This window comes from Carica papaya, chromosome 3 (genome assembly GCF_054855325.1).
Source record: "Carica papaya isolate Zhongbai chromosome 3, ASM5485532v1, whole genome shotgun sequence".
In the NCBI taxonomy this organism is placed as follows: Eukaryota; Viridiplantae; Streptophyta; class Magnoliopsida; order Brassicales; family Caricaceae; genus Carica; species Carica papaya.
The window spans coordinates 21,555,590-21,573,090 of record NC_142311.1 but is presented as its reverse complement, the minus strand read 5'-3'; the positions used below and the strand labels follow the sequence as shown (position 1 = coordinate 21,573,090).

At 36.8% G+C, this 17,501-nt stretch overlaps 1 protein-coding gene across 7 annotated transcripts in view; it reads left to right on the top strand.

Annotated features, from left to right (window-relative positions):
• The first annotated feature begins 249 nt into the window (after positions 1-249).
• The window catches only part of LOC110818506 (RNA-binding (RRM/RBD/RNP motifs) family protein), a 36,682-nt gene continuing 19,430 nt past the window's right edge, over positions 250-17,501 (top strand). For 2 of the 7 annotated variants that reach the window (XR_015817939.1, XM_088216273.1), the window contains exons 1-6: positions 253-844; positions 1,069-1,170; positions 1,290-1,404; positions 1,847-2,013; positions 2,216-2,500; positions 14,059-14,124. Coding sequence is in view for 6 of the 7 variants with exons in the window: in XM_088216273.1 (XP_088072399.1) it covers positions 542-844; positions 1,069-1,170; positions 1,290-1,404; positions 1,847-2,013; positions 2,216-2,500; positions 14,059-14,124 (1,038 nt within the window). In the remaining variant the exon portion in view is untranslated. Of the gene's footprint in view, positions 845-1,068; positions 1,171-1,289; positions 1,405-1,846; positions 2,014-2,215; positions 2,501-14,058; positions 14,125-14,746; positions 15,724-15,751; positions 17,486-17,501 lie in introns of those variants that run through there. The other 5 variants (XM_088216271.1, XM_088216274.1, XM_088216270.1 and 2 more) reach the window with 5 other exon arrangements.

Genomic DNA, 17,501 nt, shown 5'->3' with positions numbered 1-17,501 from the left:
TACTATTACATATAATATGTAGGGTAAATTAATAATTTAACTAAAAATACAATCATACCATTATATGATACAAATAAAAATATATCATTAATATATATTAATATATCATTATACAAACGTAAAAAAATTTTATTATTATAATTCTGTATTATTATTATTTAATTACTGTTATTATAATACATTAACTAAGAATCATTAAAATTTATCCCAACAAAAAGTATATTATGTAAACCTATGGGATCCTCATAGTTGAATACTCTAATTGTCAAGAGCCTAAGAAAGAAACCGGGTGGGCGGGCAGCTGTAGAAGGATTTTGAAGAGACCTGAAATTTTGTTTCCGACTACCCGTACCTAAAATATGGAAGTTTACATAGAAAAATTTACGAATCACATATTTCCCAAAAGATTTCTTCGAGTCTCCTTCTTTATCTTTTCGTAACTTATATTGTTTCCTTCCGACTCACACAAGAAACCAACAGCGAGATTCGTGTTTTACTTCGCATTACTTCAAAAGGGCTGAACCAAAAATTGGTGTTTGAAATGGGTTTGCCAAGATTCGTGCGTCCTAAAGGAGTTGATGGTGAAAAGAGTTCCAATCTTTACGTCGCAAACTGTGGCCCGGCTGTTGGGTCTTCATTAGACACCATTGCATCAGTGTTTAGTGCTTTTGGGGAAGTGAAGGGTGTGTATGCAGCCGATGACAGTGGTGCTCGTGTTATTGTCTCCTATACCGAATCGACATCTGCTCAAGCTGCTTTAAAAGCAATGGACGGTCGTCCTTGTCCTGATCTTGGAGGACGTTCTTTGCACATACGTTTCTCGGTGCTTCAACTAACTTTTGAGGTAATTCAGGGCTTTCTAACTTTCGTTGAAAACCATTTTGGGTTTTCTCAGTTTACTTTCTTCTCACTGATTCTGTTTTTGTTTCATCATGGAAGATAGTTTTATTCTGTGACTATTTTGAGGTATTGGATTTGATAAATTATGTGACAGCAACGTAGTTTGATCACATGGAGGTGGCACATGACTGATGGCTTGTATGGATAAAATTTTGCTCTTCTGTACAGGCACATCTGAATGATACTCTTCCTGTGGCACTGGTTTCTTCAGAGTTGGACATTCCAGGCCTTTACTTAATGCATGACTTTGTGACCGAGAATGAAGAGCAAGTAAGGATTCTTGTCTTTCATAGCAATGTCAGCATCAACTTTCTAATTTGGTGAAGTAGTGGCACTTGTGGCTTGTTGACTATACAACTACTTCTCTTTCTTTTTTCTTTTTGGTCCAGGAATTGCTTGCAGCAGTTGATGGAAGGCCGTGGAACTGTCTTTCAAAAAGAAGGGTCCAACATTATGGTTATGAATTTTGTTATGACGTATATTACATGATGCTTCCTTGCTCCTGTAATTTTTAATAGTTGTATATCACTATTTTATACTTTATGCTTTTTTGCCACCCTATGTATACATGCGGATTTGAAAATTATGGTGGGTTAGATTCATTTGGCATCTTTTATCTCAAAAATAAGGAAAAAAAAAAGGTTCATTTGACATCTTCTCTATCTGTGGGGAAATTACTAGTTTTGAATCATAACTACCTGGTATCTTCTAATAACTTGGCAAAATTTCTAATTAAAATGCAGGAGGCATAAATTGTTATTAAAATTTAAAAAAGACTATAATTAGCATTCCAGTGTCTGCTGTATAATATCTAAATCATGGTGAAGACACGAAAGTCTTTATTGTTTTCTTGTGCATGATCAAACTTATCTCTTTTCTTATCTCATAATACCATTAATCTTTGCATATTTCCTGTTATATTTGTGGTTATGTTTTAACTTTGAAGGTCGATACAACTCTCTTAATTGTTCTCTGTTCTCGGAACAGACAAGGAATATTGACACGAGACGTCACTTAGGGGAGCTTCCATCCTTTGTTTCTCTCATCCTTGAAAAGATTTCGTTGTTCCCAAACTGTGACAATCCTGCAAGTTTAATTTTGGACCAACTGACGGTATGTTGTATGTTTTCCTCCAACAGTATGACACTCTAAAATTAAATAATATCAAACTTTATCTTGCTTCTTCTGTTCTTATGAGATATATAGGACTTTATGGTGTTTGTAGATGTCCAATTGTTGTTAGACATCAGATTCTTCTTTTTTCTTCATTCCTTTTTTTTTTGCGTAAAAGACTCAAGTTACTATGGTATCACAGGTTAATGAATACCCAACTGGAGTGGGCTTGTCCCCACACATAGACACGCATTCAGCATTTGAGGGGTTAATTTTCAGCCTTTCATTGGCTGGCCCTTGTATTATGGAGTTCAGGAGGTATTCAGATGGCGAATGGAAGCTTGCCACAAGCTCTGAGATGAAGGTGGACAATCTCAAAAAGTGCTCAAATTTTTTAAGAAGAGCTATCTATCTTCCTCCTAGGTCTATGCTTTTATTATCTGGGGAGGCACGCTATGCTTGGCATCATTATATTCTGCACCATAAGGTATTTTGGTCATTCATGAAATGCAATATAGTCGTATACATCAATTTTTCAAGAGGTACTGCATTCTATAAGTACTATCCAATTAGTGTCAAAAGCTTTCTTATGGTAATGATAACTATAACCCATAGTTCATGACAGGGTGTTTCTATTGCTCAATCTTAAATAGCATTGTAGATTCCCTGCCAAGGAATGGTTTTGATGCTTCATGCTTTATGCTTTCTGTTTTCAGTCTGCTTTTTGTATAGCAATAAATGGAGCAGGTCTGCTAGGTGTTTGGTTGAGCTCATTTTGTAGGAATCTATAAGCTGTAGAACTTATAAGCTCTGCAACAAGTGTATCAGCTGATATATACATATATATATATATATATATTTAATAATAAAATATGTTGTCGAGTTGTTTGGCTAACAGGAGCTTATAAGTTTTTATTAGTTTACTACATATTTGGTAAATATATTTTGTTAAAGCTGTTTGGCTAGTACAAGGTTTTAAGCTTTTTACAGCTTATAAACGATATTCTCTAAACTACTTATAAGCTGTTTGGCTATTATTTTCTTGATAAAATGACAAAAAGGAATAATTTTACTATTTTTTTAATATGTAGAGCTGCTAGAATGTATTTCTTTAATCTCAAATTCAATTATTAATATTTTATGTTAAAATATAAATTAAATGTTACATATTATTTTCCTTTTTATTAGTATTTTTAGTTTATATTCATACTTATTTATCAATATAACTTAATAATAATTTGAGAAATATGTGTTATTAACAAGATAAAATTATTTTAAATGTTTATATTGATTCCAATCTTAAATCAAAACTATATTATGTAGGTGATTTACAATAATTTGAAAAATAAATTAATAAGAAATATAAATAGAAAACAGGAATCAGGATGGTAAAAAAAAGCATGTATGTTAGGGATAGAATTTTAAAATTGCTGAGTAAATTAGATTATTACAAGAGCTTATAAACTGTTTGACTTATAAGCATTTTGCTGTTTGCGTAATGCATAAAAAAAAATTGAAACACTGTTAGAGAACTTATTAGCTTCTATTGACCAAGTTATAGGCTAAGCCAAACACCCTCAAGGTTTTATTAATTGAAACTCGAATAGGCATTTAGTAACATCCCTTCATGAACAATATCTATTTGGAAATAAAGAGAAAACAACAGATGGCATGGAGTCGATTTACTGCCTTTATCTTCAATTTCAAGGCTATAATTTTCACACAAAAGAACCAATTGAAACCCATATATTAGTCTAATAACAAGTATTGTGTAGCATAGTGGGATAGGGTTAAAGATAAAAAAAGTAAACACAAGAAAAGATAAATCAAACCCACAATTATTGGGCTTTTGGCTCTTAATTTAATTAGTGAAAACCAAAGTTTTTATTTATAAGCAGTTTCTTTAATAATTATGAATCAATTAATCAATTATGTATTGTTGGGTGTTTAAATGGCAATATCACTAGAGTTCTTAAATAGGAAATGAAATAAGATTGTTACTAAATAAGTAATAAAAATCCTAAGATAATAATTAACATATTCTAGTTCCTAGAAAAGCTAAATAACCTCATCAAGGTGGTTTGGGTTTGAGATCTGTTATTGAGATGAACTAGGCCCTATAGGACAAGTGGATTTGGCGGTTCATGAAAACAACACTCTATGGAGGAGGGTGGTAGAGCAGAAGTTTGATACCACGGATAGAGAATGGTATTCGAGAAATTTGACAAGACCGCGTGGGAAATGGGTGTAAAAGAAATAATTATGGGAAGGAATAAAATTCAAGAATGCATCGGGTGGAAAGTCGGCAATAGAGTGAGAACAAGTTTTTAGAAGGACTCTTGACTTGAGGAAGGAGTGCCCAGAGATAAGATTTCCCAGATTTTTGTGATTGCATGGCACAAGAACATCTCTGTCCATGAGGCATTAAGATATAATGGGGGAGAAAGGAAGTGGTGTGTGGAGATAATAAGAAATCTCAATAACTGGGAAATAAATTGAACTCTCCTGAGCTCCTATCCTTTGCATCTTTTGAATAGAAGTAATGACCAACCAGTATGGAGCCTCAACGCTATAGGGGCATTCACAGTTAAGTCTATAGGAACATTCACAACTAAGTCTTTTTATAATTACTTGACTAAGAAGGACACCCTCAATGATATAGGAACATTCACAATTAAGTCTTTTTATAATGACTTGACCAAGCAAGACACCCTCAATGCTATAGGAACATTCACAGTTAAGTCTTTTTATAATTACTTGACCAAGAAGGACCCCATAGAGACCAAGATTCCTTTCCAATAAATCTGTAAGGTGAATGCTCGTTTCAGAGTTATTTTTTTTGCTTGGGAAATAGAGCACAGATGTATTCTCACTATTGACCAGTTAATTAGAGGGAGAAAGATTATAGTGAATGACTGTTTTCTTTACAGGAGGATGGAGGAGATTTGTGATCACATTTTACTTGAGTGTCCACTTGCATACAATCTTTGGACCATGACATATGGGTCTCTGGGGATTAATTGAGTAATGGCTGGTACAGTTAGAGATGAGATTTGGGTCTGGAAATGAATTAGTGGGGGAAAGAAACATGTGTGCCTCATTCCCTCTGTTATATTTTAGGTTATGTGGAATGAAAGAAACAGGATGGCTTTAGAAAAGGTGAATAAGGATCTCGAGAGGGTTAGAAATAGGTGCTCCTAGGCCTTCTTGGTTGTGGGTCATCTTTTATATTTTATGAAGTATCTCTGGGACCTTATTGACATTATGATTAACATATAAATATTTTTGTATACGGTTTGACACCCCTTTGGTACTTGTAATTAATGATATATACCAATTTTTTATTTTAAAAGAAAACTAATTAACCTTAGTAGTACATAAAAATAATATGTCAAACTATTCATATATGTCCATTCTAGAGTGTTCATATTTTGCATCATTCTTCCCCATGTAGGAAACTCAACATTGAGTTTTGAGATATTGAACTAGAAGAAGTTGAAAACTTGGACACGTCTTCCAAATAACTTGGATATGTCTTTGAAATAAATAATATCGCAAAGCTTGAGAAAATCATGATGTGATAAGAATGCTTCTAAAAATAAAGATTCTGAAAGAGTAATAAGATTAGGCATGAAAAAATCCACAAAAGGAAGAGCCGCCAAAATTTCCTCAATATTGTTAGGAGCCAAAAAGTTTTGGTGAAATCCCTTCAGATGGGGTGTCTTTTTTCTTGAAATTAAGGTAGAAAGTTGTCGTCCTCAACTTGAACTATGCCATTGCTTCCTACTAAATTGAGAGATTCACTATTTGGTAACTCAATTTGTTAAATAGTGATTAAAACATCCTTCGCAGTGTCCTTAGTTAGCTCATCTGGTAACTTTCTCTCATTAGCTGGGTCGTCAATGATAATGCCATCTTGTTTCATAGAAAGAGGTAGCTCATGACTTATGGTGGTTAGTACATCATTGTGGTCATATATTGGAATAGCTGGAGATTTTATTGCTTGCCCAAAAAAATGATTTTAGCTTGTGCACAACTTTGAAGGACTGCTTACTCATGAGCTATTAGCGGAACCTCTGTCATCTCTTCGAATACTCTGTAGGAGAGAAGAGAGCAACTCTGACGATGTAATCACTTTCTGATGCAAAGTGAGTTATGTTTAAATGGATTAGAAATTTTAATTATTTTTTTAAATAGAAATTTTTATTCTATTAAATACCAAAATATCATACTATTTAGGAGTCAGTCATTATGGATTTAGTAATTCTACATCCAGGCAGCCCCAAACCCATTCTGAAAAAAAAAATGTCAACCCATCCACAAGCTACTACTAAGAGGTGGTTGGCATAGCCTCTCCCACTAGTCTCAAACTACTCCAATCCGCACATCCTTGAAACCCTGCCGTTAAATTCCACTGGGAAGTTTCACACAGATTGGCACAAGCTCTCCCAGCCGTTGTTTTTCTTGATACCTAACTTCTGCACAAGCCGTGTCTCACACCGACCTTCAATTTGCAATCACCACCTTCATTCAACTTGACTGACTAAAGATTCTCACTATCCGGTGATCATAAGCCGGTGTGTGGACACGCACGAGCATGCGCCATCGAGTGGGCAATCATGCTCTATTTTGACTTTTTGAACTGAGTTTGACCAATTCGGTTCACCTAAACTGATTTATCCCCTTTCAGACTGATTGTTAGCAATTTAAAACGAGGTATTTATATCTATTTTCTTATTTTACTCTCTTGACAAGTTAATGTCATAGAAAAGGTTTAAAATATTTGGAATTATAAGAGAATAAGTCATCACTCAAGTATAATAGGATTGACAAGTCCTTTTTAATTGTAATTATGTACCATTATGCAGCTAAAGTGGAAAAAGATCCAATAAATGTTCTACAATTTTCCAAACTAATGCGAGAGTATGGGGAGGATCGAATCAACTTTTATAACCTTCACCAACGCATGCAATATAAAAACTTAACCGCCTAAATAACCTCCGACAAGTTAATAGCATAGATAAACCTTTTCCACCTTAGCTGCATAATGGCATGCATAAATAAAGAAAAAAGAAAAAGAAATAAGGAAAAGAAAGATGTCATGGACTTATCCAATAAGTCGATCTCAGCTTTTCAGCTCAATAAGACTTCTGAAAATTCCCTATCTTATGAAGAACTTGAAGATGTTAAAGAAATTGGTAAAGTTAATTCTTGAAGAAAGCAAAAGTTTTAAATATTATTCTTATCAATGTGTGTTTACAACTTATAGGTGCTTTTTCCGGAATAGTTCTAAACAAACACAAAGATTTTGAAATATAAAACTCTATCCTACAAGAAATAATAAAATATTAATGTATCCCAATTTAAAATTCAAACAATTAATTAAATAATCATAGTAGATAGATTTTACATTAAAATAATAGTAAAAAAAAGAATAAAAAATGCTGAAAATTATCCCACGTGGTGTCCATGTAAAACACTTCGAAAATTGAAGAAAAGGAGTCCAAAAAAGACTCTTACCCACGGCTGCCACGTGGCAGGGAAGTGGGTGCGCGGGTCAACCTGTTGAGGTGCGCGGGCCAAGCTAGATAGACACGTGGGTCGATCCAGGCGGGAGACACGGGTTGCGTCATATGTTCGTGCAGGTCGTGTCGGATGGGCGTGCGGGTTGTGTGCTGTTGCTGCGTAGGTCGCAGGAGTGGGCCTGCTGGGCAAGCTGGATCCGCATGCGGGTTGGGCGTTGGGCCTAGGTGTGCGTAGGCATTGGGCATGTGTCGAGCCTGCTGGGCCTAGGAGTGCACTGGGCGTTGGGCATGTGCCTGGGTTGGATGCCTCGGGCGGATGCAGGGAATTGGGTGCCCGGTTTGCTGCATGTTCGCGCATGCTGCACACAAGTGCGCTGTCTACACGCATGCTTGTGCGTGCGGTGTGTGCAAAGCTATCCGTTTGCACGCTCGGCATGCTGTGTCGTGGGGTGTACGAACGCCGTTGTTTGTGCACCCCGAGATTTCAGCCTTGCGGGCGAAATGCCGGTGTGTGCGAAGGCCATGATTCATATGTGTGAAGGGCTACATATACGTACCCCACGGGTGTCCAAACCCAGACGACATCTTGGACTTCTTGGGTCGGGACTCTTGGACCTAGTCGTTCTTTGGCAGTGAGACCTAATAACCTCTTTGTTTCTGGTATCTTCTTGTGTCGTCTCTTCCTAGGTCGGAACGCTCGTCCATTGGATTCTGTCTCACTGTTTGAGACTTGTTCCAGTGTGGATTCATCTTGAGAACTCTTGCTTTGGGAGTACTTTCTAGCATTCATAGGAAGCTCATTAGTGCTAGCTCTCTTCCTCCCTTCCGCCAGTGCTAGTTTGGGTATTTCTTCGATCACTATCACGTCATAAACCGTAGCCAATTGTGAAGATAAATATAAGAAATTTTTCCTTCGTGAGGAATGTTGCTGAAATCTTGTTTCAATAACTGCAGTTGAAGGACTCAATCTTTGAACATAGTCGCAACCTTAACCGTACAAACTAATTTGGACAATTTATTCGAGCATTTTCGTAGCTCAACAAAGTCTTGTTTCTATTCTTCATGGTACTTCAAGTGATCAAATTTTGTGCAACGCAATTCTTAAGTTGTTCGTACATGTTTTTCTAGGTCAACCTTGGTTTTGTGATCGACAAGTTTAGCAGGATGAGACTACCAATAGCTATCATTTTGTGTTCAATATGTGAAATGTAATTTTAAAACCTGTTACTATAGAAGAGATAGATAAATGTAAACATCCAAAACCACTTCCTGTCAATGAAACAAATATAAAAAGGAGTTCGTTGAAATTGAGAAATGAGAACAAGTATCTTGTCCTTTTAAGAGTAAAGAGATTAAAGTTATTTAAGATCCTTCACTATCTAAAGGAAGTGTTACAAAAGTTCAATGTAAGGAGGAACCTAAGCCAATTATTGAGTCTAAAGATGTTCAATTCAAGGATGAAGTTGAAACCTGAGTTGACCAACATGTTGTTTTCATCCTATCATCAGGTTTTACAGTCATAACAGTTATATGTTTCCGTCATGTTTGTTATTGATGAAAATGACCATGCACAAAGTTTGTTAAATTTTCATGAGGAAGCTTGAAGATCAAGTTTTAAATCATTCATCAATCTAGAACTTGTAAACGAGTTTTTCCAACCAAGGGATAACGATGCAGAATGGGTATGGTTAAGTGTATTAAAAATTTTATTTCTTTTAAATATCAAACTATTACATTATTTAGGAGCTGTTGTTATATTGTTAGTAACTTTAGGATTTTATTTTTTATAGTATTTAGTTTTCCTATTTATTAATATTCCCAATTTGTATCAGAATTAATATTCCTAATTTTTTTAATATTAATATTCCTATACTTTAGAAATAATATTCCTAAATTATTTCAGTTTTTTCTAATCTAGTTAGGAAAAACTACTTAACTCTCTGTTAATATGGTTGTAAGCTCTTGAGAGAATTCATTCAATTATTTAATAAAATAATTTGAGAGTTTCTCAATTTTTTGATTGTGTCACGCAATTAAACCCTTAATTGTGATGCTTAAGAACTTATTAGATGTGATGTCTAAGAAAAATTAGGTATGATGTATAGGTTTTTATCTTCAAATTCATAATTGGATAAATCAATCCTCTTTATCCTACATCCCGTTCTTGTAAAAGAGTGATAATAATTGCTTCCATGTGAAAAGGACATCCTTCCATTGGAGTCATTTAGACTTTAGGTTCAACATTCCTACAAAAAATCCTTCAGAATCAAGATCCAAATCACTAAATATAATCTAAGTCTCGCAACTTCAAGAATTAAAAATTCCTTGACATGTGATTGCCTCATTTGTCATCTAAAATTTTAAATATAGAAACAATTAACTTAAAATCCTTTTTCATTTGTGTATCATCATAAGAAATATTTAATATAGTTATTTTAAGTTAGATGACATATGCATTCAATAACTTAACGACTCAACACACAAATCCCATATCATTCCAACCATGCATAAGAGAAACTTGTCCACATTCATTGCTCCAAATCAATTGTACATACATCTCCACCTCTACAATACATAGTAACACATTATCAACCATTTCTAGAAGTTCAATACCCAAACTAACACACCCTTTCAAAACTACTTTAAATCACAAACAAAACTTGTGCTCTATGGCACTACTGACGGGGCTCCGTTACCAGCCGCTCGGATCCCGACTACGTTCTTACTCCACCTGTGAATGATGAGAAGTGAGTTCACATAACTCAATACGATAAAAATCAAGTTGTAAGTGCAGTATGCAGTGACAAGAATTTCCAGAAATGTCTATATGCATTTATCCTACCCAACCCAAAACAACTCATAACCCCCCCTCCCTACACTAATCATCAAGGTCCTATTCCAAGGAAACAATACGGCCAAGCAACCACACCCACCCAACAACCATCCATTAGCTCACGTCACCAACATCGGCGACTCATACTCTCTCCCCCATCGCCCGACCTCATGAGGCCACACACACACACAAGAACCTTCATTCCACGTCACCAATATCGGCGACTCATATCCACTCCTCCACCTCTCGACCTAAATAGGCCACGCACACACACCAGTACCATCATCTCGCGTCACCAACATCGGCGACTCATACTCACTCCTCTACCTCTCGACCTAAAGAGGCCACACACACACACAAATACCCTCATCTCGCGTCACCAACATCGGCGACTCATACTCACTCCTCCAACTCTCGACCTCGTTGGGCCACGCACACACACAAGCATTTCCACCTCCCGTCACCAACACCCGTGACTCATACACTCTCCTACACCTCTCGACCTTGTTAGGCCACACACACACACATATCACCTCCTCACGCCACCAACATCGGCGGCTCAAACCACCCCCACCAACGGGCTCCAAATCTCCCATCCCAAACCGCACGCTCCCATCTACCCTTACACCATGCTAATCCCAAGTGCTCTACACTATTCGCCGCCCCCCCCTTTCTCTAACTTACTAACCCCTACTGTTCATATTACTCCTCTTCTCTCATCCAAACCCCCTCAAATCCTGATTCCTAGTCCCCTCTACCGTACCTTCCAGCCCCCTTCCCTCTCCTACCGCCCCCTATGTACCACCTCCCCTATCCTTCTGCCTCCTCTCGTTTCCTCTACACTTTTGCCTACCTAGGGCGGTTAACCTCTCAGCTTGCACTGTCTCACTCCATACACACGCCCTTACCACCGCGCACTTCGGGGAAATACGTCGCCTCCTATTAGCGACTCCCTCCACGCCCCCACCCACGCACACACCTCTTTCTGTCATCTCGGGTTTTTCTCCCACCCGCGCTCCCTAGATTATCCTCTCACATCTTCCTCACTCTGTTCTACCCGCACCACCCCCATCTTTACCCACGGCTCCCCGCACGCCTCCAACACCGCCATACTTTCATTTCCTCCCCCGGTCTCCTCCGTGAGCGTGCGGAATAACCCCACGCTTTACGGCCTACCTTCACCGCTCAACTCCGTCGCGCCATTGCCGACTCCGCAACCTGCAACAAAAACTCACCACACACACACCACACCAAACAGCTCAAATTTTCACCGTACTTCCCGTTTCCATCTTCCTTCTTCCTGCCGGTCGCGTCGTCCGTCCACGGCCTCCTTCCCTCTCCCTTCTCGCTCCCCTCCGCCCCGACTCTCTCCTCTCTCCTTCTGGAACTTTCCTTCCCTTCTTCTTCTCCGCTCCCCTCTTTCCCTCCTTTTCTCTCTTTTTTCTCTTTTTTTTCCTTTCTCTTCTCCCTTTCCCGACCTCCCTTTATACCCTGCTAGCCTACCCAAAACGACGTAGTTTTCCATCAATATTTGCATGGCTAAGAAGTCGATCAACTAATAGTGCTTTTAATAACGGATAAAGTGCGTTCTCAAGTAACTCTATTGGTTCTTGATATACCTTGATAGATATGACCAATATGAAGAAAATCTTGCATAAGTATGATTTTTGGAACCCCTCATGCAATGTAAAGGGGACAAGGCTCCGGGTCTAATGGCTTCAACATGGGTTTTCCATAGAAGTTTTGGATAGTGATTAAAGACGATATAATTGACCTCTTCAGAGCGTTTCAAGATTCAGGTTCTTCTATCAAGAGTTTGAATTATGCTTTTCTGTTCATCCCAAAGATTGAGAGGACTATTAAAATTAAAGATCTTATGTTAGTCAGCCAAGGTAGTGGAAGGGTGGTTAGTGAATGTCAACATGCCTTTGTTGGGGGGAGGGGGACAAATTATTGCATGCGGTTTTAATTGCCAACAAGGTGACAGATGACTTGTTGTATAAAAATGATGTTTTGTGTAAGGTTCACATGGAAAAGGCATACGACCATGTGAATTGGGGTTTTTGAGCTAAGGGGTTTTTGAGCTAAATGTTGAGTAGAATGGGTTTTGGGCTTAATGGTGGAAGTGGGTTATGTTTTTTGCTTTTTTCTTTTTCTTTTTTGTTGTTTTACTGAACAAGGGATCATTTTCTTTTTCAAAGCTTCTAGAGGTCTTAGACAAGCAGACCCCCATCTTATTTACTCTGTCATTGACATGGTGGTTTTGAATAAAACGTTAAAAGATTCTAGAGATCTTGAGATGTTTAGGGGGTTTTTAAGGTGGGAGACAAGGTGGAAGCAGAAGAGGTGACTTTTCTACTTTTGTGATGACACACTGTTAAATTGTGAATGAGATGCCAGTGCTGTTCTTAATATCAAATGTATTCTTCTAAGCTTCAGTAAGTTTTTAATCTTTTAATGTTAGTCTAGATAAGTCTTAACTGGTGAATCTAGGAGATGGTACACTGACATCTCGTTGCAATACTAAGGGATGCCTCTGAGGTAAAATACAAGGATGTTTTGACGTGGGACCCTGTGATAGCAAGGCTTGAATTCCAGTTATCTAGGTGGAAGAGAGATCTGTTATAAAAGAGGAGAAGACTTACTCTCATCAAAAGCACCATGGTGAATATCTCCCCCATCTATTATATATCTTTGATGACAATGCTTATTAATATTGCCAAGAAGTTGGAGTCCATCCAGTGCAGGTTCTTACGGGATGATTATAAAGAGAGGAGATGCAATTTAGTGGCATGAGATGCAGTAAAACAATTGATTCAATATGGTGGTAAGAGTTTAAGATCTTTGGTTGAGGTTAATAAGGTACTTCAAGGGAGATGACTATGGATGTTTATGTTGGAGCATGATAGCTTGTGGAGGAGGAAGTAAGTGCTAAATTTGGCATGGAGGGATTGGGTTGGTATCCTAGGATTGCTTCTAGGCGCATGGTGTTGGATTATGGAAGAAATATGCTCAGGGAGTGAGAAATTCATGAAGGCACTAAGTGGGGAGTTAGGTCAGGTGAGAGTGAAATTCTGGTATGATTTGTGGTTAGATGGTGGGATGCTCAAAACCCAGTTTTCTAAGATTTTTTTATTGCTCGACATAATGATGCCAAGGTCCCAGAGCCCTTTGAGGTTTGGGAGGGAATGGTTCATGGACTGTGGAGGTCTCAAGGAACCTTAAGGTTGGGAGATTAATGAGTACGAATGTCTTCTGATGGTTCTATCCAAATATACTTCTAATAAGGACGAGGACTTTCCTATTTGGAGGCTCCAAAAGAATTTTTACTGTTAAAACCTTTTACTTGCATCCAGCTAAAAGGAATGGAATTACCATAGAGTTGCTTGCAAAGCTGATCTGGAAGGTTAAGGCATCGCACAAATTAGCCTTTTTTAGCTTGGGAGGCTACTAGAGAGTGCATCTCAATTTTGATAAGCTGATTAAGATCAGAGGAATATTGGTAAATAGTTGATGCCTGTATATTGTGCACACTGTCATTAATGTCTTCTTTTACCTACACATTGGTTTATGGCAAAGTTACTGGTACATTTGCACACTATTCTTACGTTGATATGCATGAATCGCATTATTTTATAAACTCTTTCATATCCAGATGTTAAACTCCTGTTAGTATTTTGTTTCCAGATTGACAAGGTGAATGATAGTGTCATCAGAAGGGCTGTACGAAGGGTTTCTTTCACATTTCGGAAGGTATGCATATCATTTAGTTTTCTATTGGTTGTCTGCTTGCTTGTGAATCTCAATAGTAATGTTGCTCTCTTGCAAAGCATGCAAAAGACTTATATAGATTTCTATTTAAATAATTTAATCAAGTTGTCTGTAACATTATCCACCATGGTGACTAATCCTGTGGCATTCGAACTTTTTTTTATGATCGATTAAGTCATGGGTTTATTAATGTTGAAATTAGTGGAACGGGCGATTAGGATTCATTCAAGAGAATCTTTCCACTTTTAGTTAGATACTCTTTTTTTTAATAGAAGAAGACTAGATACTCTAATTTTTGTTTTTGATAAATTCTTTGGTATTCATTTTATTGATGCAATATCTTACATATATAGGGAAGATCAGTGTTGCTAGTTTCTTGATATTGCAAGATTTATGAAGGAAAGTCAATTAACTATTTATTTTATATTTAAGATTGTTAGCTATAATTTTAGGATTAATTATTTATTCTACATTTAAGATGATTGGTTATAATTTTAGGTTGTAGGAATATTTTGTAGTATTTTATAAATTTTTTATATTTAGAATGATTAAATTAGGATAGCAGAATCCCATTAATTATGATCTGTATATTTCTGTTTCTCAGCTATATAATGCCGTTGTACATTATTATCTTTTCAAGTGTGAAGATTATTCAAATCAGTACAGTATAGACGTAAGGTTTTTTTCTTACTAGTCTCTTTTAATTTATCATATAGGAAGAGAAAGCTAGTTTCTTGATATTGCACCATCTGACCGATCCCCATTTCTGCGATATATCGTATTTTATTTTGATTCCTAAATAACTCAACCTCCTATTTTAGCTTATTCACCTATTTTATTTTGATTCCTAAATAACTCAACTTCCTATTTTAGCTTATTCCCAAATTACCGATTCCTTAGTAACTTTACCTTTCCTAAGTAACTGAAGAGTCTGTTCTGTTTAATTTATAACCGATTCCTAAGTAACTTTACTTTCTTACTTTCTTCCTAAGTAAGTTCTCATGTAGAATCCTAAGCAAAAACCACAAGGAGTTTAACACCCGATTTTTTCTTGCCTCTGGCCCATGGTCCCTCTTTTGTGCTTTTATGTTATTGACCATAACATTATACCTCCCCTTTGTAGGTGTTTGTCCTCTAGCAGCAAAAATCTGAAACAAAGTCAGCCTAGGGTAAACAGTCACCCAAAAGAAAAGTCCCAAATCTGGAGGTTGCCATGTATTTGTGTAGATGACTAAAAGTTGTTGCAGAATTTTGGTACTCTAGTTCAAACTCGATAGACTCCCATTCAAGAGCCTTTTTCATCACAGCTTCATGGACTTTCTGCTTTTGCTCCTCTGTTGCTTGCCTAACACATTCCTAGACGACTCCATGGAGATGCATAACTGATTTTTCTAGAGCTGGATTCTATTGATCATAGGCTCAAGCTCTGCGACTTCATTTTCAACCTTCTTCCTAGTCAGCAATAGTGTGTTCTGAAACTTTGGCAAGCTGCTTAACAAGGTCATCATTGACACTAAGATATACCTAAGCAGCTGATAACTTCTCTTTCAGCCACCTTATGTTATTGTTAACATCTTTACAATTAGCTATGACTTTTATGTGATTTCAGGAGATCAATTTGTAATCACGAGGAGGTTTTTGGAACTTTTCGGCCGATCTGGGCCAACCTAGAATCTAGTGAGACCATGGTCCCATCTAAAAGTGAAAAAAATTCAGTTTAGCAAATAGTGGAAAAGTTCGCTATTCCTCTTCGCTATCTCCAGGTATTCGGGAGGCCTTTTATCCTAGCTGTTGTTGCTGTTGGCCACAAGAATGGTGTCAGTCCCTTTCAATTTGGCTGTGGTTAATTATTCGGAAAGGCCTTTAATCTGCAGTGTTAGCTCTTGCTTCCTTTTCTCCATCCAGACTAGATATTTGTGGCAGAGTTTGAGGAAAGCCCCAGAATGTTGCTGTAAAGATTTTCATCTCTTCCATGAGTCCCTACTCTGACATCAATATGTTATCATCCAAATTTGAGAATGAAGCATGGGTTCACTGACGTTGAAATAAGTGGAATTAGGATATAGGACCTGTTAGATCTCATACTTCAATATAGAACATTAAAAACCTTATTTTTTCGTCAATAAATTTTCACTGATCATTTTATTGATGAAATTGCTTACGTATTATTGTTTTCGATATTGCAAGATTTGACCTGATCCCTATTAAAACTATATTTTTTTTTTAATTTTATTCATAAAATCAACTTCTTATTTTAGTTTATTCTTGAGTATTGATCGGCATGAGAGCTAGTTTACCAATTTTTATTTATTCCTAAATCATTCACCTAAGCTTAAATCACATGGAGTTTGCTGCCACCATACCTTTTCATTTCTGGTCCATGGATCCCTTTGTTGTGCTTTTCTGCTTTTTACGCTATTGAAGATAACACTTCGTGACAAAAATTAATATACTAAGGTGCAAGGATAATGCCTTCAAAGATTAGATGTTAGATTTCTAATGTCAGTATATTCTAACTGTAGAAAACAAATTTTGTCAATGAAACCCTTTGTTTCCTATAGATTTTCTAATACATAGTCTGTACAATAGCTTATATTTTTCGCATAACAAAAATAATACTTAATGCAATTTTGATCAGAGAAAAAGGAGCCTTTAAACATGTTTTAATTTTGTACATGTTTTTATTTCAAAAAAAAAATAAGAAAAAGAGCCTTTAAACATGATTGACTTCTGCACGGGCTCCAGTAACCCTTGACAGAAATAGCAGAGGATATCAAAGAGAAAAAGAATTGAGGTAGAGGATAGCTTCCAAAGCTCAGTAGAAGGGCACAGCTTTATTAATGTTATCTAACCAAAAACATAATATTCAATGGCAATATTATTAAGCTTTTAGTGGAGCTAGAAACTGTAGTCATCTTCATCTTTTCCTGCCTGGTAGTCTAATTGCCCCTCAGCCTTTTGATTTTCACCTGATTACCAAAGAGGATATGCTACAGAGTCAGAAGGCCATTTTGTCGAGTTTGTAAAACCAAATTTCTAGGTTGTTAAATAAATTAATGATAGTCAGATCTTTATTCCATTAAAATCTTTGAGAAGCAGAGTGATGACTGAATCACAACTTGACCCTGCCAATAAGTTGTATGAAACATTTGTGATTTTCTGCTGAGAAATTAACTTTAAATCAAAGATATACGTCAAATATGGTTTGCAGAGGAATCTAGAGAGAAATACTGATTTTGATTTTCTTTGCTTGTACTTTATTTTCAACTAGTATAGAAACTGCCCAGCTATCGATATCTTAGTTTTTCAGCCTTTCTTTTACGCACTTTTCAATTCTCCACTCGATGCATCTAAAGGGC